Source organism: Triturus cristatus, chromosome 3_1 (genome assembly GCF_964204655.1).
Source record: "Triturus cristatus chromosome 3_1, aTriCri1.1, whole genome shotgun sequence".
NCBI classification, from domain to species: Eukaryota; Metazoa; Chordata; class Amphibia; order Caudata; family Salamandridae; genus Triturus; species Triturus cristatus.
This window is the reverse complement of record NC_140583.1, coordinates 862936716-862964706: the sequence shown is the minus strand read 5'-3', so window position 1 is coordinate 862964706 and position 27991 is coordinate 862936716. Positions and strand designations below refer to the sequence as shown.

The 27991-nt window shown below is 43.1% G+C and overlaps 1 protein-coding gene and 1 long non-coding RNA gene across 10 annotated transcripts in view; one reads left to right on the top strand and one right to left on the bottom strand.

Moving 5' to 3' along the window:
• LOC146861193 (uncharacterized) overlaps positions 1-5948 on the bottom strand; it is a 41921-nt gene extending 35973 nt beyond the window's left edge. The window contains exons 1-2 of one of the 5 annotated variants that reach the window (XR_014978920.1): positions 5632-5948; positions 3489-3551 (exon numbers count right to left, since the gene is read on the bottom strand). This is a non-coding gene — a long non-coding RNA (uncharacterized LOC146861193). The remainder of the gene's footprint in view (positions 1-3488; positions 3552-5631) is intronic. The other 4 variants (XR_014978919.1, XR_014978923.1, XR_014978921.1 and 1 more) reach the window with 4 other exon arrangements.
• HAT1 (histone acetyltransferase 1) overlaps positions 5912-27991 on the top strand; it is a 241655-nt gene continuing 219575 nt past the window's right edge. Inside the window, exons 1-2 of one of the 5 annotated variants that reach the window (XM_085645299.1) lie at positions 6033-6051; positions 23042-23113. In XM_085645299.1, the coding sequence (XP_085501425.1) occupies positions 23077-23113 (37 nt within the window). In that variant the 5' untranslated portion in view covers positions 6033-6051; positions 23042-23076. Of the gene's footprint in view, positions 6052-6145; positions 6330-23041; positions 23114-27991 lie in introns of those variants that run through there. The other 4 variants (XM_085645297.1, XM_085645298.1, XM_085645300.1 and 1 more) reach the window with 4 other exon arrangements.

Below are 27991 nucleotides of genomic sequence, written 5' to 3'. Positions count from 1 at the left end.
AACTCCTTCCTGGGTAGATTCACAACAAACGCAAGAGCCACATTTATGATGTCCTGTTCTTATTACGTCAATCAGATTGTTGTATCTCAAAACATGATATCTGAACCATAACGATTTTATAAAACTATGTTGAGCCTCAACCAAAAGTATACTTGGGCAGATAAATAAAATGTGCTAAATCTTGGAAACCTCCATTATAAAGGTCACAGGAAACTAATTCATCAGTTGTTTGATAAAAACATTTCAAAGGAGATTCCCCTATCGAAGCAAGACTATGCACCGTCTGACTCTATGGTTTAATGAAAATCAGAGATATTTTTGGGTGATTTTATAATCTATTTTGGCTGCATAATGCCTGTAATGAGATAACTGAGAACAGTGTTCATTATCAAGTTCAAAACTTAATCTTGGGATTGTTATTTTTTTTTAAACTTCAATACTGCCAGTGACCAAGACTGCAAAAGATTGATGGAGCATCGAAAGTGCCCTAGAGCTATCTCAAGATTTTCTTTAAAAGTAAACTGGCTTATACTATACTTAAAGGTTTCTTGGTATAGAAGAGCTCATAGGGAGTCGTCAGGAGCATGTAGCAAATTGTACGCCCATCTGATTTAATTTGCTAACTCTAGTATATGAACTAACTACTGACAGTTCAAGGTGTATCATTTGAACAGGCGTGGCTTTGCTCATGGTGGTAAACTGATGTAAAAACTTTGCTTCCTTAAGGTTTAGAAAATACCACTTTTTTAGAGGAATATATACTAATGCATAGATTGATATCAGGGGAATCTTAACGTGCTCAATTTCAAGGAGGGGATACAAATGTCTATTTCCTGAGGATGAATAAAATCTCTTTATAGCACTTAGGTGGGCTATGGCCTTAAGGTCCTCGTGCTGAATGTGGGGATTGGATTCTAATGTCTGAGAAAAGACTCTACCTAAATAGGTGTACGTCTTTCCAACTTCTTATGGTCTCCCTCCAAGCTTCCAGACAAAAAGAAGGGAACATCTCCTATCCCTGGGACCACTTTTGTTTTGGAGATGTTTATTTTTAAAGAGTTAGTTTCTGTATACCTAAACAGAGTATCCATATTACGCTGAAGACCAATAGGAGTAAGGTCGAAAATAACTACGTTGTCTGTGTACATTAAAATATGAATATTTTTGGATGATATTTTTTGGGGGGCAGGGTAGTTATTTACTTCTAAGTGGCTCTATGTCAGAGGACACTCACCATACGTCCAAATCTTGAGTTTTATTTATTTTTAGAAAGATTTGACAATTTAGTCACACTGAATCAATTAAAATAATCCAAAATGCACTCAAATTATAAACGAAAGGGGGACTCTAATTCAATTACTGTCATCTGCTTTAAGGTTAGAAGTGATGGAGCAGGGTTTTTTGCGAAATAAAACCTGCTCATATTGAACCCTTCTGTTTGTTAAAATACTAATCAAGAAATGTGTGAAACCAATAATTAAAGTTGAAGGGGAAAAATGAAGACTGCGCAAGTGTGTGCTGGGATATCAGAGTAGGCCGCAGAGTAGATGCACATAACTAATGTAGAAAATAAGACAAAAGTCGAGAGTTAATTTTTTTCACTAATAAATAAGAAAAATGTGCAGTGCGTAGAGAAAGAGAGAATAAATGAAAATGTTCAAAGTATGTTTGAAAATAGAGTTTTGTAAAGTTAAAATTGATGCACGTGTTTGCCTTTCCTAGAAGCATAGTCAGCAGCTTTGCAGAGAAGGCCCGAGACATTTTGGAGTTAACATGGGATGTTTTAAAAATGTAGAAAGGGAAAATGGAATGCTGCATGCTGATCCTTGCGTGCCACTGATGATGGTCAAGGTTGTGTGAAGGAAACAATAAATACAACAAAAGTAGAACTTCCTCCAAGAGCGAGCATGAGGACATTAACTTCCACAGTTCGATACTTTTGCCTGAATGAGGATTATGTGCAAGTCACGGAAGATAGATATGGAAGTTCTACTACTGAAGGCTGAATGACGTGTGTAGTTCATAACTAGGGCTCCCGGTTTTATGATATTTATTTTCTTGACATTTCCGTCTGTATTTATCCATATTTATTTTGTACAAACTTTCTCTGTTTTTATCCATTTTTATTTCGGGTTTTGTAAGACAAATTAAGCAAAAATAGTACATTGGTACAAAAAATTGTTTTCTGTCTGTATCTGTAAAAATCAGTAAAAATGGACAACAAGGAGCCTTTTTCATAGCAAAGACATGTTGAAATTGAAGTCATGACAAAAGTGGTGATTCAGACACCCCTTGTTGTAGCCAATAAAATGTTTTTCTCTATGTGGGGTGGATAGAGTAGGGGTTGGACTTTTGTGAGTTTCGAGAATAATTAGTTGTAGAAAGGGGGCGGGTTTGGGCACATTTTTCTTTATTGAGAGAGGAGAGAGCTGTGTTGCTCTTTCCTAAATCTATGGGCTGGCTGCTATTCTGCTGAACCTGACTCTTTAACTTTGCTCCTTAACTCTCATGAGGGGCCTGATTACTCTCTCATGGCCAGAGAGTAGCTTTCCAGATTTATTGAACCTTGGTTAGTCTGGTATTCTGAATTTGCATAACTGATTTGCAAATTACTTATTTCTCTATCCTTTTGTCTCTGCGCCTATCCACTCGCTCATTGTGCTGACATATGAGATCTATAACTGCTATTATATTTAACTGAATGATTTGTTCTGTTGTATTGTGACTTATGGTTCCAGCTGTGCTGTACTTGATGAGCAATTACATTATTAGATATATCATTTTAATCATTAAATGAGTTTTTCCTTATTAGTCATTTATTAGTTTGTGAGATGATTATTATTTAGGGACATTTTGAGATTCTAATATTATTATTTTGCTAAACCCTGATTAAGTATGAAGATGTAATCGCCAAAGAAAAGTATTATCAGTGATGAACTAATTGGTAAGTTGGTTTAAACTCACCCAGCGTGAAAGGGACTGTAGGGTATTGAATTTGGGTCTAGATGTTAGATTTATTAGTTTCCTGAAACACTGGATCAGAAGCTTACTAACAAGTCAGATTTTCCGTCCCTTTGACATGTTGTTGGGAGTGTACTGGATTTGTTGTATGTGGACGGTTACGTCTGTGTGTCTACTCAGATGGTGGACTAATTATTTGATACAGTCAGTGGTCGAAGTGGGCGGGAACGGCAGGGCACGCCGTGCCCCTACTTCTTTAATTCTATTGCTTCCGTTCCCCTACTTTTTTATTTTGAACATGCGTCCCGGGATGTAAGAAATATCCACAGCCTGCAGAGAAGGCGCGGCATTAGTGGCTGTTCGGTGACGGCGGGGAGCAGGGAAGGAAAAGGTCTCCGTCTCTTGCTTCCTGCCCAGACGAGACAAGGAAGGTGTCCGCTTCTGCTCTGCGGCTGGCAGCTGCCCCCCCACCCACCTTCTTTCTTACTCCTATTCCCTCTCTGTCTGTCTAACTCCTCCTCACTTACCGAAAATCATGACTCAGGAAATGGTTCTCACCCTCTCTTTCCTCCTGTCGTTCATTTGTTCGCCTGTGAAATAAATGCAAAAAAGAAAACTTTTGCTGGAAATGCCGTTTTTACATTTTTCTATTTGAAAGTGCAGCCTCGGAAATAAAAGGTTCATAATATGAAATATCAATTTAAAAAAACAAGACGGAGTTCTTAAAGTGGCCAGATTGGTTTTATTCAAACACCAAAAACATTAGCGTCACTTTACCGAGTTTGCCAGTGAAGCGCTGTTTTCCCCCGTGGGGTAGTGCGCCAAACCTGGAGGTACTGCAATACCTGGTTGATGGGTGGATTGGAAACCAAAATGTGTGCGGCGTCTTTGTTTTCACGAATGTGGTCTTTTTAAACCATACTGCTTACGTTTTGTAAGCATATAAGCAGTGGATATTGAAATGGGTCCTTTCTGGGCCCTGTAGTTTTCAGGCAAAAATTCTCCTTGATTTCTGCATAATGACTGTAAAAGTTCACCATGTTGTTCCTGCTTACATTTCACATGCTTTATTTAATCTTTCATTCCCTATGAGTGTTTGCTTTTTCCAGGATGTTGTTACTTTTCCATTTAGGCAACATATTGCTCTTGCCTAGTGCGTAATTTGAATTGAGACGCATCCAGTTGTTTATAGCAGGTCAAATTGGATTGTAGTTGAAGGCAGTGTGAATTTCTCTCAGGGGGCAGTATGGTGCTCAGTGAGGGAGCGGATGTAGCACTGGGGGCAGAGCTGCCAAATTTAGAACTAGGGAACCAGGTTCAGCCTTCATGAGCAATCCCCCAGACCACTCTCCTGAGGGAGCACATTGCCATGCTAGACCTTAGAAGGCCCTGCAAAACCGGAGAAGCCCTGGTGTCTTAGCACCAGTAGGTGGACCCTAGCAGTGGTAAGTGTGGGTTCACCTTTAAGTCTTGCCCACCACAATCCATACTGAAGTTCACCTCCAGTCTTGTGGGCAGGCCTGCGAAGTAGCAGACCCTAGAGCAACAGTGACTGTCACTGAGGTCACAGGACCCCTGAGAAGAGCGGGCTCTAGGGTGATGCAATCGGTGTGACTGAAACGGGTGCTGACTTTGAGTGGGGGTGTTGTAAATTATGGTTTTAAAAGCACTTGCTGCCTCCTTCCTGGCCCTACAGCAATTTTCGGCAATAATAAAAATGTCATGATAACTCCAGTGAATAAACTTCTTCCTAGAGAGAGATCGGAGTTTTGTCTAGTGGAAGTTTTGACTCATGGAAAGATAGCGCATAGGGTTAATGTACCTGCTGCAAAGAAAATGTACCATGCCCCTCACAAAGTGCACATATTGTAAATAGGTCAGTGGGTTACTGCTTTTGTCAGTAAGATCCTTTTGTTACTTGCAGTTTATAAGTTAAAATCCTAACATAGAACAGTGAGCTATTAACTTTCATCTAAGAGCTGCATACAAACTGCAAGGTATAAACTAGAGCTTTATGGTTTTTTCCCTAAGCCTTTGATTATCCTAATGTTGCAAAAAGGTTTCATTTGGATAGAAATCAATAATGATTATTTAAGAGAACCCCCAATCATGGTATTAAGTTTTAAATTCTGAGTTTGTGTTTCTCCAGGTCAATCACTATTAAACTATACTGCCTGCTAACATGGTTGTCATGTGACTACTACATCTTGTAGTCCTTTGTCTTATGTAACATTTCCTATACAGTGATTTACACACGTAAAATTGATTGTCTCTGTGTATATTGCTGACGACAGAAACTCCATGGCTCGGAAACAAATGGCTTGTGCTTCCATTTTTAAGCATATTTGGGACATTCTGTGATCAGAAACATATCCCTCTTTGTGAATTTATTTTAATCTCAATAACTCATATTAATCGTTAAATAATCATGTGTATCCATTGGTTGAATTACATAACATAATAAGCTGTAACTGGTCAATGAAATGGCAAACAAATACTAAAGATTGGGATGTTTTGCCAATCCTTCTAACTCCGCCCACTGACCCCATCCTCGGGTTATTCCCGCCCTCTGATTCTCCGCCCACAGTTCCCCTACTTTTTTTTCCCCCCTTCGACCACTGGATACAGTAATATCATTCCAAATAATATTATAGGGTTCAGAGGTCGCACCTTGCAGCACAGCCTTCTCGGAGACATTCGGAAGTTAACTCCTTGGTTGACATGCGTTTGGACGGGTTATCACCTTCGTTTTCCCACCGTCGCGTGGGGTGGGCGCTTTTGTAAATTCACTAAGTTGCAAACGTAAAGCACCAAAGGCAGGAACACAATATACGAAAGCTTTGTAAACTATCTGTGTCACAGCCCGCAAACGCCGTATGTTCCTTCCAAAACACAGTCGCGACTAGAGAGCTCGGCTCTACCACTCCTCTTTCGTGCACTCTCATTCTTTCTGGTGGTGAGCTTTAGAAGGCGTTTGTTTTTCCCAACACCGCCGGAAGTACGTCAGGTGGCGTCCGGAAACGGAGCGCGCGCGGCTGATTCGCTCTTCCTGGCTCTGGTTTAGTTGCTACCAAGGCGCTCAAATGGCGGGTAAGTTCCTGTTGTGGGAAACGGAAGGTACAGTTCTCGCGGCAACCTTGATCCTTTAAGAGACTGGTCACTTTTGCATAGCGGTATTTGCAGCTGTAGGGCTGGCTTGGAGGGCGTGGAACAAGAGGTCGCTGCAGAGCTCCCGCCATCTGACAGCACCTAACCTGGCTGCGCGGGAAAACAGCACCCCACCAACCTTCCTCTACTCCCCACGCTGATTCAACTGGACCGCGTGTACAGTCTGTATATCTCTCTCTGCAGTCGCTTCTTAGTCTGCGGTGTGTACTTAGAGATGCGCCACTCGTCTCCACGCATATGGCAGCACAAACTGTTATAGTAGGACGAAAAGTGACGGGGCAGTTGTTCCCAGCTACTGTTTAACCCTGAGCCCATATCAATGTTGTGCCACTCAAGCACCCGGGAGCCACTCCGCAACTGGCCCCAGAGCCTTAAGCTGCCAATCTGTTTGTTGGTGTTAGTCTCCGCCTCTCTACTTGTGGCGTCCTCTACATCAACAGCTATTAACCCGTGGTGGACTCTTGTCACTCGCCTAGATTATCGTATCGTCACTGGTTCACGGTGCCCTACCTTTGCATCAATGGGTATCCTCCCATTCACCTTGCTCCTCCGCACTTGCGAATCACGTGTGGTTTGTTTACGTACCATCACTTACCCACGGTTTCTACTCACTGTCCCTCACAAGAGGAGTCTTCTGCCTCTCGGCTACTGAGTATCCTCTCCAGTCTGGATATCCCAGACAAGTGTCGCTCACCTGTGGGGACCAATTCTTCCCGCACCCAAACCATTCACCTGGATTACTTTCTTTAATTTGGGTTGTTTACCAATTGAATGTTTCCTGTAAAGCCATAATCTCCAGAATAGGATGTTTAGCGGTCGGACTAGACTTTCTGTTGGAGGAGGACTTGGGTTGATTTGCATATAGTTGGCTGCTGTTGGTAGTCGCGCATTGAGCCAAAAATGATGGACTGGAATGCAACCAGAGTAGTTACTAGTGGTTGAGATTAAAGTAGTCCATCCATCTAGTTATTTATTTTGTGAGCGGTTACCTTCCACTCACCAGAGAATTTAACTATTCAGTCCAGACAGGACCTTTTAGTGGATTTGCAGGGCCCTATGGCTGGAGAGGTGCTGCAAGACCCTGCTAATTTGCTTATTATTTGATTTAACAGGAAGCAGCATCGATTGGCCATTATTCCTCATTGAAGCAACCTTGCAAGTGGCTACGTATCAAGTGGAGCTATCATTAACATGGCTTAAAATGATTACCATAATGAAAAAGTAGGTCTGGGCAGAACTTGCTGAGGTTCAGTCTGCGGATTTCCACAGAGGTACAGAAATCTGTGAGAGTCTGTGGGCGAAAATTGGAACGTCGCGCTGTGATTTTGTGCCGGGTCCTCAATCTGGGCTGAGAAATTTGTGTGATCGGCACAACAAGGTTCGCCAGAGGGTACAGCTCCTCAAGTTGAATTTGCTGATGCTCGAGAAGATTTTCTACTTGAGCAGCAGCTTTCTGACTGAGCGGTCGCAACCGCCTTGCAGAAATCTCATTGGGTGCCCTCCTGGAGACCAAAAATCGTGCTAGGGTATGCCAAACCTCGCTCTCCGATTTACTGTATGCCAGCTGCACATGAGAAAAAAAACTCTACCACGTGGCCTTTGGTAGAATTTGGCTAGAACTTTCCGTTACGAGTTGCCAAAATCCCGCCAACAGATCAGAATATTTCACCCAGCCCTATACACCAGTATGAGTATATTAAAGCTCTGTTAAGAGGAACTTCACTACATTCGTGCAACAGGGTGGAAAAGCTTGGCTTTCTACAAAACTGACATCATTTTTGTGATGGTCACTAACTGTTTCCAGACTAGTGCATGTTTGAAATTACAATATAAATTTCTCAGAGCTATATCGGAGGTTTTTAATACGACTGCCTAACTCTCCATTTAAGTCAGTGAGATCCAAATATAAGGCAACTGGTTTTCGGCAGGAGTAGGGTCTCAATACAAAGGGTAACTGCCGGAGCGGGTGAGTGACTTGCAAACGCGCTTGTAAAGGACAGAAGGCACGGATAGCAAAAGACAGGAGGATGAGAGGTCACCAATGTCATGCACAGGTTGGGTGGCTGATACATTGATAGGCAGAAGCAAGAAAGGCTTTGAAACCCCAATTACAAACAATGCTGCCTAAAACAATGCTGCCATGTATTAAACTACTGCCGTAAGACCCAAAATAAAGGTCTTGCAATTTTGTTTTTTCTTCTTCCCCATCACATAAAAATATTGGGGGGAGCTTAAAAACAGACTCAATACAGTTAGCAAGTGCTATAAATAAATCTTGACATGACCCCTAGCAAGATGAACAATTCACTAGATGTGGCCCAGTTGTGCGTTTTTGTCAAGGAACTAGGATGATCTATATAGTCATAATCCCAGCTACCCTGTTGCATGGCATTGGGAGAAGGTATACAGTCCGAGTAGTAAAACTCTAATTTTCTGGGAATTGACAGGATCCCTGGGACCGTCGGAGGTGGGGATAGATAGGAAAGGCTGCGGAGACTGGAATGCAAATACATTATCAATCATAACAGCAAGCATCCAAAAGGCCTGAATGTTGATGAAGAGCTTTTTGTACATATTTGCTGAAGATGTTTCTGGTTTCAGTTTAATATTCAGTCTTTTTCTGCAGGCTCCCCCCCCCCCCTTATTATATTGGTATTCTCAACTGATTTTGTTTGTTCTCTTCGTTCTCTTTTTGTGTGTTATGTATCATGATTCCACTCCTACCCTCTCCCACCCCCTTTTTTTTTTCTCGAGGTATCTTGATATGACAGGATGACGTTTCCTCTAAAATAATTTTGATGTATCTTGACAGCATGTGACGATTGTGTACTGAATGCCATAAGATACACATCTGATTGGGATGATTCACTGTTAACATTACGAAAGAAAATCTTTCTGTAATGTATATTTTGTTAATTCAGGCTGATTTTGGATTTCGTGTCACTGACAGACGACTGTCAGATCGGTTTCTCGAGTATAGCAGTTGAAATAAGTGCACTTTTTAATTAAATCACAATTGCTCTTTTCTTTACTTTTATCTTTTTGAGTTGGTATATGCCACATATAGACTATGTGGGCCTCTCAGAACAGCATCAGCCTCTTGGCTTTGATACAGTTTACATTTATGTGGTATCAATTTTTCATTGAGGGTTATTTTGTACAGTTTAATGTTCAGTTAAAGGAGGAGAACATAGAAGCCGCTAGGCGAATAGCTAGTTTTCGTGTATTTGACTAAACTAAACTTATTTGAAGTGTAGAAAGAGGAAATCGTGCATGGTTTTTGTAATTTAGTTCTCGTCATTTTTAAATGTATGTATTTTTGGAATTATACCGAGAAAATAACAGAAAAATATCAGATATAATATTTCCAAAGGCTATAACTGTACCATCATACTACATTGCCAGGAACAGGCTAGAAGACTGGGCTCTGCTGAAACAAATAGTCGGTCCTGGTGTTTATTTTTTACTACACACTTACTGGTTGTGTGTGTGCATGTATGTATGTATGTATATATATATATATATATATATATATATTACCTACTGGCGGTCGCCAGTAGGTAGTTATAGTTAGGACCCTGTTTCCATAGGAAATCCGCAACATTCTATTTGGAATAACTTTGGCGCCGGTCGACGAATCCTCGCGAACTTTTCAAAATAGGTGGGGCGCTCCGCTCCTACCCTGAAAGTCTCGGGGGGATTCGTCAAGCAGGGGCCGAGAAAAAAGGGGGGTCCCAAAACGCGTTTTCCCCATGCATTTTTCCATAGGACCTTTAGACACAGCTACAGCCCGAACGGCTGAACAGAATTACTTGAAATTTGGCAGAGAGGTAGCCATAAGGTCAAGGAAGTGCCTTTTGCAGGTCTGGTGTAAATCTGTTCAGTATTTCCTGAGAAAATAGCATTTAAAAGCATATATATATGTGGGCGGAGCCTAACCACACATCTCATCCTGAGATCTGATTGGCTGTCAGCACTTCATCCAAGAAGTGTTGGCAGCCATCTTGGGACCAATATACATGATAGCACCTCATTAAAAAGCATTGCAGTTAATAGAAGGTTTTAAGACTTTAGTTACATTATAAATCATTTGTTGATGGTACCATACTCATTTTAGGAATTGTGGTATGTTCTAAGGTGATTTCCCCATGTGAAAAAGCCTTCTGCTGGGATATCATGATTGAGAGAAAAATATTTTCTCATGCTTTTACCACAGAGGTTTGGAAGGTGATCTATAGGCTAAACTGAGAGCTTATTTTCTGTAAATTCACATTATCTTTCTCAGTCATGTGAGAATGAAGTCTGACATTCTCAGTAAAACATGTACATCCAACAAGGGCAGAGACTGTCAGTTGATTCCTTTGTGTTCTACTGCAGCTTCCCAGAGTGTTCCAAAGAACTACTAGAGCGCTAACAGTCCTACTTATGATAAACGTATGGCACACCTGAAGCCATCTTGCTTGGATTAAAGTGGTAACTCTTAAAACATTTAATTTAAAAAGGAACAAAATGAGGGGGTTCATTTTTCCATAAAAAGTATGATTAGTGCTGCAGAAAGAAAAATTAGGGCACATTTTGAGTGACTTCTCAAATCCTCTTCTATTTCATTAAAAAATTCTGACATGCAGACTGAAACATGCACTTTCAATACCAGCAGCAGTTTTCCCTGGTGAGCAGTAGCTTTACTACAGTGATCTAATGAGCAAAAAGAGTGCTAACATTCTGAATTTATGGCAAATGTGTGACACATCTGAATGCCTTCTTGATGGAATCAAAGTAAAAAACTGAAAGTATTTCCTACTGAGGAGACTGCAGTAAATGAGGAAATTAGGAAACTTCATAACAAATAAGTCTCCCAAGATGGCCACCAGAGACAAAAGAGCCCAAATGTAGCCCAAATATCACCCAGATGTAGCCCAAGTATAGCCCAATGACAGAATGTCCCAGAATGTTCTTAAAAACAACTAGAGCGCTTACTGTCTTCATTATGACAAAAGTATGGCACACCTGAAGCCATCTTGATTGGAATAAACTGGTAACACTTAAAACATTTAATTTAAAAAGGAACACAATGAGGAGGTTCATTTTGCCATAGAAATTATGATTAATGCTGAAGAAAGAAAATGAGGGCACATTTTGAGTGACTTCTCAAATCCTCTTCTATTTCATTAAAAAATTCTGACATGCAGACTGAAACATGCACATTTAATACCAGGAGCAGACTTCCATGGTGCAGTAGTTTTACTACAGTGATCTAATGAGCAACTAGAGTGCTAACATTCAGAATTTATGGCAAATGTGTGACATATCTGAATACCTTCATGATGGAATCAAAGTAAAAAACTGAAAGCATTTCCTACTGAGGAGACTGCAGTACATGAGGAAATTAGGAAACTTCATAACAAATAAATCTCCCAAGATGGCCACCGGAAACAAAAGAGCCCAAATGTAGCCCAAAATCACCCAGATGTAGCCCAAATATAGCCCAATGACAGAAGTGTGCAAAACACTTATTATTTTGTGTTTTTGCAGTGTTATATAGTGCAGACTTGTCAGGTATTGGAGTGCTTTACATGAGCATTGGTTACATCACACAAGAACAAATTCATTTTGGTTGTAGACATGGGGAGACTAAGTGATTTGACCAGAATCACAGAATGTCGAGCTGAAGCAGAAACTTCAACCTGGTTCCCCAGTTGCAAAGTCTGCAGTTCTGGAAGTAACACCACATCCTCTCCCATAAGTGCAACATTTAATCAAGTGGTCAACTGGATAAAAAAACATAAAGATAACAAATAATTTAAAAGTGCTTTGTCGCTATTTGAAAACTCAGAAAATATGTCCTTATTTTAGTCTTTTAGAGCACTAACCATAATTTTGATACCAATAAGACCCTCTCATATATGTAATTTCTAAAGGAAATGCTCTAGGTATTACAGTTTTGTTTACATCAAGATGATGTCAGGCGTTCCACACTTTTGTAATAAATATAGAATGTTAGCAATCTAGTTGTTCATTAGGATACTGTTGAGAGGCAGAGGCCAGGGGCACGGACTCTGAAAATTGAAGGCAGGTAGGAGGGTGCAAAGGCAACAATTTAACCACACTGAGCAGGCAGGAAGGGCCGTGGAAGCACAACAGACTATGGAGGGCAGTGGAAAGGGGGGCAGGGGCAACAAACCAACAATACAGGACTTGCAAGAGAGGCTGTTGGAGGGAAGATCTATTACGGGTCAAGGAAGCTAGGGGCGGTCCCCAGATCCCCGGGAGCCACCACAGAACTGAGCAGGAGAGTGAGTCAGGGACAAAAGGGGCACCTTAATTTGAGCCGGGGTGCCTAGGAACGCTTGCTCCAAAAATGAAGAAAACAGACATATGAGACATGGAATTGGAGGCAGAATACAATGGCAGTTTAATGAGAAGATGCAACTTCAAAGAAACCGCAGAATAGAGACATAAAGTACAAAATACAGAATCCAGATAATCATACAGCTGTCATAATATTCTCTGTATCTCAATTAATGTACTGACAGAGAGAGAGAGAAAACACATCTATAAATGCATCATGAGAAACAAGTTACACCAAGGAAAATGTTACCTAGGAACACTCACGTTTACTCTTAGAGCAAGCATTCCTGCAATTACAATACAAAATCTTTTAAATGCAAAAGTAAAGAGAACAATGGTTAAACATAACATGACATTTCATATAGGTAAAATAGAATAAGATACTTCAAGCAAAGCAGAGCAAGACATTTTAAGCAAAGGAAGACAAGAGCTCCCAGCTCTTGGGGAAAACCTGCACTGCCTGTTAACCTACATACAGACGGCGAGGTAGTCCGTCGATATCTGTGGGTGCTCCCTTTTTATATCATTTTGTGGGCTCCTTTGCACGCTACATCTACCTACGTATGCTACCCAAAAGCTTCGTCTGCAGATTTTACCAGACATTTCGTCATTTACCCACTTAATGCTGACAATGGACTGGGTGAAAAGGTCAGTCTCTCAGGCCAATCGCTTATCGTAAGTTCCATAGAGCAAGCAGAAAATAATGGGTATTGTACGGGAATTCAATATATTCATGTATAAAATCTCCTCAGTTCTCCTAACTTGACGCTCTGCGGTTGCCTCTTCCTTAAAAGCGGGAAACCTGCCCAGGAAGCAAGTACCAGTCCAGGATGCAGCCTACTGTATGTCGACAGCTTCAGGGGGATGTTGAACTTTGATACCGAGAACAGAGCACTCGGGTAGGGTGGGGGCTACTAGTTTGGATAAGAAGGCCTCGCAGACCTGCCTTCAGACTGCTATACACTAAAATTGCAGAGCTATGGTCAATTTAACAAAGAGGCCTACATATTGAACAGAAGGGCCTACACAGGGGTTTTATGCTGGCTGAGTGGTAAGGATGTCTCAGGATAATTATATAGCAACAAAGGACCCGCTGGTCAATTTAATACGGCCTACAAATGCAGCTGGCAGGGCAAGGACAAGGGTCTCATACTTCAGGTGTGGACAGAACGGGCCAGGGGCCCCCTGTGATACAAAATCTACCCTCCTTCAAGGCTGTGGCAATGTAATAGACCATTGTGGGCAGAAGGAAGAGGCAATGGTAGTACAACCATACATGCCAACAGACCCGATTCAGCCAGGAAACGTCCAATATTTTTAAGCTCAAATGGGCTTTATTTGATCTGTCTCCTGTCTACAATATCCTCTTTTTCAATGCAACTCAAAGGGGAAAATCAATACCCCAGTTTTTTTCAAAATCTCCCTCTTACCAAGTTCAAAATGTTCGCAAGTATGGTACATTGGATCATGGAAGGAAATGGGATAGGGACATGGACTTGGATAACAGAGGACAGGAGGGACATGGAGAGGTGCACCAAACTGACCCTGCAGGGCAGGCATCAGGGTTTGCAGCAGCACAATACACCACACAGGGCATGCAGGACGGGAGTGCAGCACAACAATCCATAGAAAGCAAGAGGGAGGGGACAGGACCATGCACATGGACAACAGAGAACAGAGGGGCAAGAGGCAATGGTAGCTAGCTGACCATAATGGACAGACAGGAGAGAAAGCTGCAGCATAACAGACCATAAAGGGCAGGAGGGACGGATCAGGGGCATTACAATGGAACAGACAAGCCAGGAGGGAGGGAGTAGGGCTGGGGGCAAGGGGGCAGGGCAGGAGCAGCAAGATAGCCATGGAGGTCAGGCAGGATGGGAACTAGAAGCAAGACACACCATGAAGAGCAACAGTGAGACTGTGATGGCATACACACAGACCATGGAGGGAAGGTGGGAGGGGGTCAGGGGCAGCTGACTGACCACACAGGGAAGGTGGGAGGGGCCATGGCAGCACAGAAGACCATGCATGGCAAGTGGGAGGGTTAGTGGCAGCACAATGGCTATGATGGGCAAGAAGGAGGGTGGAGGGGCATGCACAAAGGACGATGGAGGATAGAAGGGAGGGTCAGGACCTGTGCACAGACAAGAAAGTTCAGGGGAAGGGACCTCACAACAGACCACACGGGGCAGGCAGGAGGAGCAGTTGCAGCACAACAGACCAGGGAGGGCAGAAGGGTGTGGCAGTACAATGGACCATGTAGGACAGGAGGAAGAGGATAGGGGCATGGCATGTGGACAGGCAGGGTGGAGGTGGCAGGGACAGGTTACAGTCATCTGACAATGCTAGGAAGCTGGGAGGGGAGTGGCAGCTCAACAGAACACTCAGAGTAGATAGGAGTGGCAGGTCCATGGGACATGGTGGGCAAAAAGGATGGAGCAGGGGCATGCACAAAGACATCGGAGGGCAGGGGGAAGGAGAATAGGGGCAGCAAGCTAAGCACAGAGTTTAAGCAGGAGGTCAATGATGGGGCATAGAATTGGGCAATGGAGGGCAGGAGGAGTGGACTGGTACATCATACTAAATTGAGGGCAGTGGCAGCACATCAGACCATGCATGGCAGGAGGGAGGAGGCTAGTCCATGGATTCACACAACAGAGGATAGGGAGGAAGGGGATGGGGCAGCAAGCTAACTGTTCAGAGAAGGCGGGTAATAGGAACTTTATTGTTTTTAAAACATTGTGTCTGTGCGAACTACTTAAAATATGAACAAGTATGCAGCATAATCTCACTTTTATTCAGGAAGAAGAGGACGTTTGTGACTGTGGCTCCGGGCTCACTTGGCAGAAACACCCCCTGACCCTCCACCCCCTATCGCAAAATGTAATGCCCGTGAAAAGGGTAGGTGAACACAGTGTTATATAGAACATAGTCCTGAGAGCACGATTGAAAATGAAAACTAGATATAGTGTATGGTATAAACTATGCACCAAAAAGTGTGATATAAGATGAACCGGGCGTGAAATATAATATGCAATACATTGTGCGCAATGACAGATTCATTGGAGAGCGCGAGATAGCACAGGCACTAGCGCGTGCTATGCGATATGCGCCTTGGAGTGTAATATGCACAGGGCAGTGTTGTGTAACCTAACTAGTCTCTAAAGTTGTAATATAAAATATGTGCTGGGGAGTGTAACGTTGCATATGCACTGTGACAAAGATATAGATCCCAGATTGTAATATGTATGGCATAGCACTGTGCGTTATAACATAGGCATCGAGAAAGGCACGTTAGATGGGGCAATATAACCCGTGCGAAGACAAGTGTGGCATGACATATTCACGGGGTGGTGTTACAGTGCACATGGGCTAGAGAGTGTCATAGCATATGCACTAGCTAGTGGAATACAACACAGAGGTGTGTGGCACTCGGCAGGCAATGGTGGGTGTAACACAGCATTGGGCTCTGTCAGGAGCACGCTGTGAATCTCAAGTGATGTTCGTCCCCTTTCCAGAGAGTAAAATAAAAAGTATTACACATCCGGCAGTGGATGTGTGTTTTATTAACCGTGAGGGGGGTTTCTTGCATAGTTTTGGTCGAATTTTTGTCGAATCCCCTTTGAATGGCTTGGTGTGCATGTGTATTAAATGTGCCCGTCAATAGCTACCCATGTTTGTATAAATAAACGACAAGGGTGTCTACCAGGATTAGGCACGGTAGGGCATCAGACATGTCAGAGCTTCACTAGTGGTGTAAATACATTCCACGTGGATTCATTGCATGCATAGTCGCCTTTTAATGAATATCACGCAAATCGCCATGGTGATAGGTGCGTACGGTTTGTCCAGCATGTCCTAGGTGTGTCTATAAATATATATTTTTTAAAAATAATAAAAAACAGTGGCCGGCCCTGGGGATTGGGGTCAAAAAAATATAATTAGGAGACTGGCCCTGGGGGATGGGGTCATCAGGGCCAATAAATTAGAATAAGAAGGGGAACCAAACAGCCCCCCTTCTTAAAAAACTAAAATAAATAAAAGCCTGGCATCGTGCCGGAGGCCATGCCCCCTCCGTGCAGCACTCTGCAAACGCGCCCCCAACAGGCATCTCCAGTATGCGCCAGGGAGCTGCGCTGCAGCCAGGTGTTCTGAGGCCAAGCCCCTTTTTACACCTCTCTGCAACGCAGCTCTGTGGCCCTTACTGGAGGTACCTAGTGGTCTAGTTTGACTCTAGGGACCCTTAGGATTCAAGGGGACTTAATCTCTCAACTTAGAACAGCCACAGGGCGCGTTTACACAGTGGTGAAGGGAGGGGACGGGGCCTGAGGTGACGTGTGCAAACACGCACTATGGCACGTTTTAAATTGGGGATATAATTTCCCTTCAATACTGAGGGCCCCTGGGGGCTAACTAGCCCACCAAGTGCTTCCAGTAAGCGCCACTGAGCTGCATTGCAGAGAGGTGGTCCAGGCCGTGCCACTTTTTACACCTCTCTGCAACGCAGCTCTTTGGCACTTACTGGAGGTACCTAGTGGGCTAGTTGGACCCTAGGGACCCTCAGGATTCAAATGAACTTAATCTCCCAACTAAAAATGGACACAGGGCGTGTTTACACAGTGGTGAATGGAGGGGACGGGGCCTGAGTTAACGTGTGCAAAAACGCCCTGTGGCCTGTTTTAAGAGGTAGTTTTAATCCCCATGCCCTATTATATACTAGGGGCTTACAGAGGAGGTCATGCTAATCACAGGGGGACCCCAACGCATAATGTTCCCTAGTGTATGTAGGTGTTTTCACTGTATTCTAAGTGTCTTTTAACATAGCACTGGCTCTAGGACTGGTTAGTCAGACTCAGTTACCACCAGTATCCGTCTGAAAAAGTTGAGGGTACAGGATGATTTTGCAACAAGGCTTCTTTCTGCTCTTCTTTTTGTTCTTTCTGCACGTTATCCTTCTTCCTGCACTTATCTTCGTATTTGAGGACTTCTGTTGCTTCTTTCTGCACTTCTTTTGTTTCTTTCTGTGCATTTTTTCTTCTTTCTTCACATGTCCTATCTCTGTAGGCATAGTTAGAAATTAGCATTTAAAAAACCTTTGAAATTCACAGAAAAAACCATAGGTTTCAGGCACGTTATAGTTAGGAATTAGCATTTAAAAAACCTCAGAAATTCACTGAAAAAACCATAGGTTTCAGGGGTGTTATAGTTAGCTGGACTTTTCACTTGTACAAAACCATTGAAATTCCCCCGTTATAGTTAGTTCAGCTAACTATAACTCGCGCGCCCGCAATGCACTGCTGATGATGTCACATATTACATCACTCATGACATGGTCAGTGACATCACTCATGACATCTCAAATGACATCACTGATGACATCACTGATGACATCATCCAGTGAATGTGTGTTTTTCTGAAAATTAAATATGTTTTATATATGTATATCTCAAGGTCGATGGAATAATAAATGGGTATATAAGTGTCTAAATGGATGATTTGTTTTTGAAAAATTGATTGTGTAACTGACTGATTAAGTGTATCATAGTGAATACATGGCTTAGTGAGTAATGTTTAAATATGTAAATATCTGTATCAGTCTCTCACTTTGTGTATAAGTGGCTGCATGGGTTGGTGAGTAGCTACATGGGTGTCTATATAGGTTATTAGTTGGTTTTTTGAGTATCAGTCTGAGTGTCTGCATGGTTCGGTGGGGGGTATTACGTAGTGCATAGGTGCATGAATGAGTGACTCACTGTTTGTATGTGTTGAACACAGCATGTGTGCAGGACTGTATGGGTGGATGAGTGTGTGTATGGGTGTGTTAGTGAGTGAATGACTGTCTCAATAGTGTCTTTATGAGTAACTACATATGTTTTAAACTAGTATATGTGACTATTCTTGTATATAAGTGAGTATATGTGAGAGTGAGAGATTGAAAGAGTTCCTGTATGAATAAGTATGTGTTTCTATAAGTGATTGTTTAAAAGACTAAGTATGTGTAAGTTTCTGTAGAAGTAAGTGTGGTGGTGTGTGTATAACTGTATATGCAAGTAAATGGATGTTTGATTCTTTATTAGCATGAGTGACTATGTGTGTGAGTAACTCTATGGATGAGTGGCATTGTGTAACAGGATGTATAGGTGTATGAGTACATATGATGAGTGAGTACATGTATGAGTGACTGTATAGGACTGTTGGTGAATGAGTGGATGTGTATGTGGATCTTAGAATTACTGAAGAGGTTGTTGTAACTGGTATTGGTATGTCCATTGTTTTGAAAATTTTAGTCTCTATTTTTGAATGTGTGTATCAAAGGTTATATTAGGGTGAGAGGAGGTCTGCCACTCTATCACAAGGATGATGTCATCAGTGATGTCATCAGTGATGTCATTTGAGATGTCATCAGTGATGTCATGAGTGATGTCACTGACCATGTCATGAGTGATGTAATATGTGACGTCATCAGCAGTGCATTGCGGGCGCGCGAGTTATAGTTAGCTGAACTAACTATAACGGGGGAATTTCAATGGTTTTGTACAAGTGAAAAGTCCAGCTAACTATAACACCCCTGAAACCTATGGTTTTTTCAGTGAATATATATATATATATGCTCTTGTGTCTGAAGAAACACGCTGCACTTGCGGGGTCCGTTCAAAGTAACTTTATTATCAAGTCGCAAGGACACGTTTCGGCAATCAGCCTTCTTCCTGCTTGCTCATGATTAGTGATTAGGGCTCCCGGTTTTATGGTATTTATATATCTTTCATTTGTGTGTGTTTATCCACATTTATTTTTTGCTAATTTTACTTGTATTTATCCATATCTATTTTAGATTTTGTGAAAAAATGAAGCTTAAATGGGTGTATTTCTGCATTTATTAAACCAGTTAATGTGCACTCATGCCTGACCGCCTGGCAGGTTTCAGTGAGATAGATATATATATATACACACACTCAGATGGTAGAATGTGCACTTGTAAGAAAATATGTAACTTTTAGAATCAAGGTTATGCAAATCTACTGCTGTTTAAGGCTCTTGCCTGTCAATCTGCACAGCTTTTGGTCTGTCAGTCATGATTGACAGCATTTAGAATCACTAAAAAAAAAGCAATTTTCGTTTTTATCCACGTTTAAAAATAGACAGGAAAATAAAAGTTTTCTGTTTGTATTTTATCTGTGAAAATCAGTAAAAACAGAAAACAGGGAGCCTTACTCGTGATTAAACAGCGCTCACATGATTGTGTTTTTGATCTTGCTAACTTGAATATCATTGGTTGCCATACGTGACAGGAGAAAGAGGATTAGTCCACACCGGGCCAATGGCATAGCCCTTCTGTTGATACACAAATTAGTGCAGGTCCATAGCGTACTTCGTGAAATAAATGTACAATTCACAGTCTAGATGACTACATGCAGTTTTTCATATTGTGCCTCCACATGGGCATTTCACAAAGTCCACGATTGGTCCATTTGCATATATTTTCCTTCCGTACTGAATCCATTCCGCTGTTGTACTGGTTACCTTGTTGGGACCCCTCGTCAAACCTCAGGGCTCCATGGCATACAACGAGTCGGTCCAATGATCGGTCTCCAACAGACTGGATGGCTGTCGACTGCGTCGACGCTGCTGCCAGGAATGCCTTGTAGGCGGTGCAAGGCGCCTTGTATTGAAATACTTGCTCCCGTCCACCTTCAGACGCAGCTGCACTCTTAGCAATGGGTGGAGACAAACATGGAGGTGGGTCCATGGAAATAAGAAAGCTCTTGTGTCTGAAGAAACACGCTGCACTCGCGGGGTCCGTTCAAAGTAACTTTATTATCTAGTCGGAAGGTCGTGTTTCGGCAATCTGCCTTCTTCCTGCTTGCTCATGATTAAACAGCGCTCACATGATGGTGTTTTTTAACTTGCTACCTTGTATATCATTGGTTGCCATACGTGTAAGGAGAAAGAGCATTAGTCCACACCGGGCCAATGGTTGATACACAAATTTGTGCAGGTCCATAGCGTACTGAATCCATTCTGCTGTTGTGCTGGTTACCATATAGTGTGTAATTTCAGCCTTTCCCTTTAGCCAAGTTGAGTGCTCTTTGAAAAGCACTTTTGAACTTATTCTTTAGTCCAAACGTTTCTAGTAAAAATTAGTAGTAGTTTATATATCCTTCAGGGAATCGCACTCCTCTTCCCCGATATCAGAGGTTGACTGGTCCAAAACCTGGAGCTCTGTCTTGAGGAATAAGATTACACCAGCCCTTTCCCAGGCAAAGTTCTGGCTACTACATAAGGCCTACTGGACACCATCCCGATTACATTCACATAAGATTCGTGAAGACCCCAACTGCTGGAATTGTAATGAAGAAATAGGAGACCTCGCCCATCTACTACTACTATGCAAATGTGTGACATCCTTTTGGGACAAGGTTTTTGACTTCATCTCTAAACTTTTTCCATGCTCCCTCAGTAGGGAACCATCTACGTTGACATTTGGCTACCTCAGAGTAGAGTCACTGAATGATAAGGATTGGGCGCTGCTTGACCTACTCCTAACAGCAGCAGTTAAGATCATAATAAACAACTGGAAAGACACGCGAAAAGCATCCTTCAAATGTTGGTTGAACTGGGTCTCTAACCTAAGGGGAGCTGACAATATTGCTCTCCAGAACTCGCCATGGAAACCTCCCCCCCGCTTAGACATATGTGGGCTAGCCTTGATCTATTCTTTAATTTATACAAACCGCCATGAATCACAATGGAGTCTTAACAAAATAGTCCCTTACATGGGATGCTCACACTTGTTCGCTGTACTACATTAATAGAGAAATACTGTCAAACATATTATAGTCCGATGGATGCATACCGGTATTTATATTTCTACATATTCTGATATATTGTATTCTTTGTATTCCCGCACGCTGATTATGTTTTGTACACCTCTGATTGAGGGGGCTACCTAGATGGCTATAACAATCCTAAGTCAATCTAAACGTGTATCTGTCATACCCAGTCTGCATTGCCCAGATTGTCGTATTGCTGCCGCAATCTGAATAATCACTGTATTTGTCTTTTTTTTGTTGTCCTTATTGGTTACATTCTCACGTCCTTTCATTTGTATTGTATGTTTTGGAAACAACCAATAATACAAAGTTTTGTGAAATCTAAAAAGTAGTAGTAGTTTAAAAAAAAAACAGGAGCGTCTATTACGTTGGGGGGGGGGGTGTTCAGCAGAGCCCAGTTTTCCAGCTTATTCCTGGCAATGTATTATGAGGGCAAAGCTATAGCCTTTGGAACATGCAGTGCAGCATTGCTATTTCGGGTTTCCTACATTACCAAAGTATGTGATCTTGGGTGAATCGTGCTCCCACTGTGCCTCTGTCTCCTAATCTGACAATAGCTAAAAGCTTTGATTAAACACTTGAAGTCTACCTTACTTTGGAGATTGTTTACGTTTAACATATCTAGCCCTTTTCTTGTTTATAAGTAATATTCTTCATTACAGTATTCATAACCTCAGGTGCCTATGTGGATTTGTGCAATACATGAACCATTTCCATGTTTCTTTCTATATTGCTTACTGCATTTCACAGTGCCTGCAGTTTGGTTCTTTATACCTCACAGCGAGGGGTTGGAAGCATAGTTACCCCATGGCAAGTTGTGATGTATATTAATTCCTCAACTATCAGTTTATTGGGCCGTTTGTATAGTTAATTATAATTTCAGGTGCATATGGAATCGGCTGTACTATGCCCAGTGTTAATTTTTACATTCAAACATCTGCACTGAAAATTTTAAGTTCATATGATGACACATTTTAGTACCATTCTGAACCCTTGTAGATGATTCGTTCTAGGATTTGGCAAGGAGTGATGTATGTTGTCGTTTGATACTCAATGCTCAGTTGGGCTTGGCTAATGCATATTATTTTTGTGTTGATATTGCTGCATTTCCACAACTTTTGTAGTGTGAATGATGTTGCAGGCGAGTCTCATGTTGTCCATGAACTCGTGTTGTAGGCAAGTTTAATATTACCCTGACTTGGTGAAGAATCTATTAGTGTTCCTGCAGCATATTTAAGTGCTCGAGACAGGGTCGATGCATTCGTATTCACTGTTTCAAGTACCTACGATTATATATAATATATATTTTGTGCGGTTGTCTTAAGCATTGTTCTTATAAGGAAACCATCACCATATATCTGTTTGGCATTTTAAAGAACCCAACTGCCACCTTCCCTGTGTGTTCTGTCCTCTTGTTTGGACCCATGGAGAAATCAAAACCCACAAAATATTTAATTGTAAAAGCTGTCCAAGTCATTTCTGCAATGTCTAAATACATAGTTGATGGCGATTGTCTGCAAACATTTTCCATTGTATGTTTATTTGGTTCATTTCCCTTTATTTTAACATAATCTGTGAGACAAGGCCTCCTCGTTTTCGAGCCATGATTGGTATTTTTATGATGGCACCATTTTTCAATACTTGATGAAGGTTATAGGACCCATTAATAGTTTTAGCTCGCTGACTTTACTTTGATGTTTATTTGACCATCTTTCACTTTTCCATCCATTAAGAAGGCCTCCAACGTCATTGTCCTCCATAAGAAGCCATGTTCCGTCTATATGCGCTTCCTAGCCGGTATCGTGGTAAGTCTGGCAACATACAATACATTCTAGCTAGGGATGAGTGACATTTTTACCAGTGTCTCTTCAATAGGCGACTTCTATGTTTAGATGAAACATCTTACTACTCTTTCTCTACTTTACTCAGTCAATTTAGTCCTATTAAGGCTTTTTAAAGATATAAACATGTTTATAAAACACTCTTAAACCATTAGGCCTAGTTTTAATTGATTGTGGATTGTTGCTTTTGCATTATAAATGTTTACCTGCTTACTACTTCAGGCATTAGTAAAATAGTATGCAAAGACTCTTCACACCAAACCTTGGAAGCTATACATAAATATGACTGTACAAAAACACACTGTGTAAACGAGGGCTTGCATGACCACTCTTTTGGACTTCTCTATAATAAACTCAGAATAGATTGCATGAGACTGGAGACTTAATTTGGGTGCTGTGTATAATAGTGAGGAAAGTGACTATTGGTGTTTTTAAACTACATGAATGCACGGCTACTTCAAGGGAAAATGTTAGTTCTGGGTTGTTTATGTATAAATCGAAGAACTGTGTTCCCAGAAGGCAAAATTTGAGCACTATTGACTAATCATTTTAGCGCTATAGACTGACAGACAAACTGCCTGGTAAGATGGAGCTCCAAGTGAACTAGTGTGCATTTTGGCAAACTGTAGTTCAACAGTTTTTGAAAATGATATGTATCGCTGATCAAGTAATTTGAATAGAGGGTGCTAGAGATCATAGAGGCATAGTCTGGTTATGGATAAAGGAAGTAACAGAAATGTAACCAAAATAGTGTAGGAGATCAGAGGGAAAAAGCATCCCAGGAATATTCATGCCAGTTTGTGGAGTTCCACCTGTTCCTCCAGGTCAAAAGGTCATGGGGGCGTTGGAGGATGAGGCTGAAGGCACATTATTGCACAGTGGCTAGTGCATAAATACACCTCTCTTGCTGCCCACGTTGCCAGTATCAGTGCTCATTTCCATGTGTAATAGGGAAAATGTACCTGTCTATTGTCATGGTATGTGACCAAAATGGTGTAGATGCGCTATCTGTTAGTGTGGCGCAGTAGGGTGGTATAGAGAGGGGCAATGCATGTGTGTGAGTATGGGAGAAGCTTTCAGGTATGTGATGTACTTGATGGTCCATTTTGTCACATCCCTTAATGGTCCCAGGCTACCACCAATATATGGACACACAGACTGTCATAGCAGGTCCAGATCAACTTTCATTGTCATCCTGGTCAAACTTGGGCCAATCACCCGTTCATTTTACCTATAATGCTTAAACACATACATGTTTCTCAAGTGACAGTCGCTCATCTTCATTGTTTTTCTCTCGCTCTCTCGCTCTCTTCTTTCTCGCTCTCTTCTCTCTCGCGCTCTTCTCTCTCGCGCTCTTCTCTCTCGCGCTCTTCTCTCTCACTCTTCTCTCTCGCTCTCTTCGCTCTCGCCGCGCTTCTCTCTCGCTCTCTTCGCTCTCGCCGCGCTTCTCTCTCGCTCTCTTCGCTCTCGCCGCGCTTCTCTCTCGCCTCGCGCTTCGCTCTCGCCGCGCTTCTCTCTCGCCTCGCGCTTCTCTCTCGCCTCGCTTCTCTCGCCTCGCGCTTCTCTCTCGCGCCTCGCTTCTCTCTCTCTTCTCTCTCTCGCGCCTCGCTTCTCTCTCTCTTCTCTCTCTCGCGCCTCGCTTCTCTCTCTCTTCTCTCTCTCGCGCCTCGCTTCTCTCTCTTCTCTCTCTCGCGCCTCGCTTCTCTCTCTTCTCTCTCTCGCGCCTCGCTTCTCTTCTCTCTCTCGCGCCTCGCTTCTCTCTCTCTCGCGCCTCGCTTCTCTCTCTCTCGCGCCTCGCTTCTCTCTCTCTCGCGCCTCGCTTCTCTCTCTCTCGCGCCTCGCTTCTCTCTCTCTCGCGCCTCGCTTCTCTCTCTCTCGCGCCTCGCTTCTCTCTCTCTCGCGCCTCGCTTCTCTCTCTCTCGCGCCTCGCTTCTCTCTCTCTCGCGCCTCGCTTCTCTCTCTCTCTCTCGCGCCTTGCTTCTCTCTCTCTCTCGCGCCTCGCTTCTCTCTCTCTCTCTCTCGCGCCTCGCTTCTCTCTCTCTCGCGCGCGCCTCGCTTCTCTCTCTCTCTCGCGCGCCTCGCTTCTCTCTCTCTCGCGCGCGCCTCGCTTCTCTCTCTCTCGCGCGCCTCGCTTCTCTCTCTCTCGCGCGCCTCGCTTCTCTCTCTCTCTCTCGCGCCTCGCTTCTCTCTCTCTCTCGCGCCTCCCTTCTCTCTCTCTCTCGCGCCTCGCTTCTCTCTCTCTCTCGCGCCTCGCTTCTCTCTCTCTCTCTCGCGCCTCGCTTCTCTCTCTCTCTCTCGCGCCTCGCTTCTCTCTCTCTCTCTCGCGCCTCGCTTCTCTCTCTCTCTCGCGCCTCGCTTCTCTCTCTCTCGCGCGCCTCGCTTCTCTCTCTCTCGCGCGCCTCGCTTCTCTCTCTCGCGCGCCTCGCTTCTCTCTCTCTCGCGCGCCTCGCTTCTCTCTCTCTCGCGCGCCTCGCTTCTCTCTCTCTCGCGCGCCTCGCTTCTCTCGCGCGCCTCGCTTCTCTCTCTTTCGCGCGCCTCGCTTCTCTCTCTCTCGCGCGCCTCGCTTCTCTCTCTCTCGCGCGCCTCGCTTCTTTCTCTCTCTCTCTCGCGCGCCTCGCGTCTCTCTCTCTCTCTCGCGTGCCTCGCTTCTCTCTCTCTCTCGCGTGCCTCGCTTCTCTCTCTCTCTCGCGTGCCTCGCTTCTCTCTCTCTCGCGCGCCTCGCTTCTCTCTCTCTCGCGCGCCTCGCTTCTCTCTCTCTCGCGCGCCTCGCTTCTCTCTCTCTCGCGCGCCTCGCTTCTCTCTCTCTCGCGCGCCTCGCTTCTCTCTCTCGCGCGCCTCGCTTCTCTCTCTCGCGCGCCTCGCTTCTCTCTCTCGCGCGCCTCGCTTCTCTCTCTCGCGCGCCTCGCTTCTCTCTCTCGCGCGCCTCGCTTCTCTCTCTCGCGCGCCTCGCTTCTCTCTCTCGCGCGCCTCGCTTCTCTCTCTCTTCTCTCTCGCGCGCCTCGCTTCTCTCTTTTAAATCCCCACTCACTTTTCACTTCCATTTTATTCTTCAGCAGATTGCCTCATCCTCACTTGCATGCTGTCCTTCATGCAACACCACCCTCTAGTCAATTTAGTTCATACATTTCTTCTCTGTAGTATCACAAACTGAACCCTGTCTGTATATGTGCTCAACATAGAAAGACACCAACGTCTGTATCTCCATCTTGCCACCGTAACTTTCTATCAACACTATTCTTCTTTAATATTACTAAGTTAGAAGCCAATGGTCTTATGGGGCATAAAATGTCTATATCGGCCTCATGAACCTGAACCATCCTGTCCTTTCCTCTCTGCCTCATGAACCTGAACGATCCTGTCCTTTCCTCTCCCGAATGTTCCAATGAATTAAGTGCATCTTCCTGCGTACTTTAACATGTTTTGTGTGTTTGTAAAGCACACTACCACCCTCAAGGGTATCCTCGCGCTGTACACTTCTCATGTTACCATGTTAGCTCTCAGTTCATGCTTCCACCATGAATTTTCTTCTCCCTGTTCTTATGGTGTATTCTCCTTTGTTCCCTCTGGCACTTTTTAATTGCATTTACAAAACGCCTATGCATCCACAGATGACTTGCTGTTTGTGGTCACGTGCCCCGGAATTCACACCTAAAACAGTGAGAGATCCCAGTTGACCCGACCACCAGATTTGATCCCTTATCGTTTGGCCCAACAGTCTCATCACTGCCACATTTTCCTCTTTTTCATTCGCCCATTTTGGTGTTGCCACCCATCCTCTTTGCAATCGCCATTGCTTCATATAGTACTATTTTATTCTTTGATAACAATTTTTCATGTACTTTGCAATTATTGGTTTTGGTTTTAAATTAAAACTTTGTTGTGATGCTGTTCCACAGTTCAAGGACTTTAATAAATCCAGTCCAGGTTTTGCAGGTAACATGAAAATGCATGATGGGACTTTTTAAGATAAAAAACGAACTGATGGACATATCTGTTTAAACACAGCTAGTAAATAATCTTGAGGCAAGGGAACTTGCAGGACATTACTCAGTTGTGATTTTCCTTAATTTAATTGCAGATAAGTTTGTGTATTTATATACTAATATCCCTGCATACAAGTGCATACCATATCACTGTGGAAGGAAGTGCATCCTCTATTTTTATTACTTTGTGAACTTTAAAAGAAGCACCAAAATGGCGCATAAACAGGTTGAGAAAGGCAGAGAGACTGCTGAAACACGTCCCTGTAATGTTCGAGTATATGATGTAACCGAGGCAATAAACAGGAGAAACCCCATGAAAACGAGTGCTAAATCTTCAATCACATGGAGGTTGGGGAATTCTTTTTGTACATAACTGGCGCTTGCGCCATTTTTCAAGCACCATCAGCGTTCTGGCAGCACGCCAGTTTACCGCAAATTGGATTTTTGATAATATGTACAAGGTGAATACAAATGAAGTATATGCAAGGAAAGGCAATGATGGCCAGAATAATATAACAGATACAATGACTCTAGAGCTTGTACAAATCAATCACTCATTTGCACCCAGGGACTTGATACATCTGGCATTTGCACCCAGAGACTTGATACATCTGGCATTTGCACCCAGAGACTTGATACATCGGGCATTTGCACCCAGAGACTTGATACATCGGGCATTTGCACCCAGAGACTTGATACATCGGGCATTTGCACCCAGAGACTTGATACATCGGGCATTTGCACCCAGAGACTTGATACATCTGGACATGTGCACCCAGAGACTTGATACATCTGGACATTTGCACCCAGAGACTTCATACGTCTGGAGTTACAGCATGCTGATCTTTCACAATGAGCC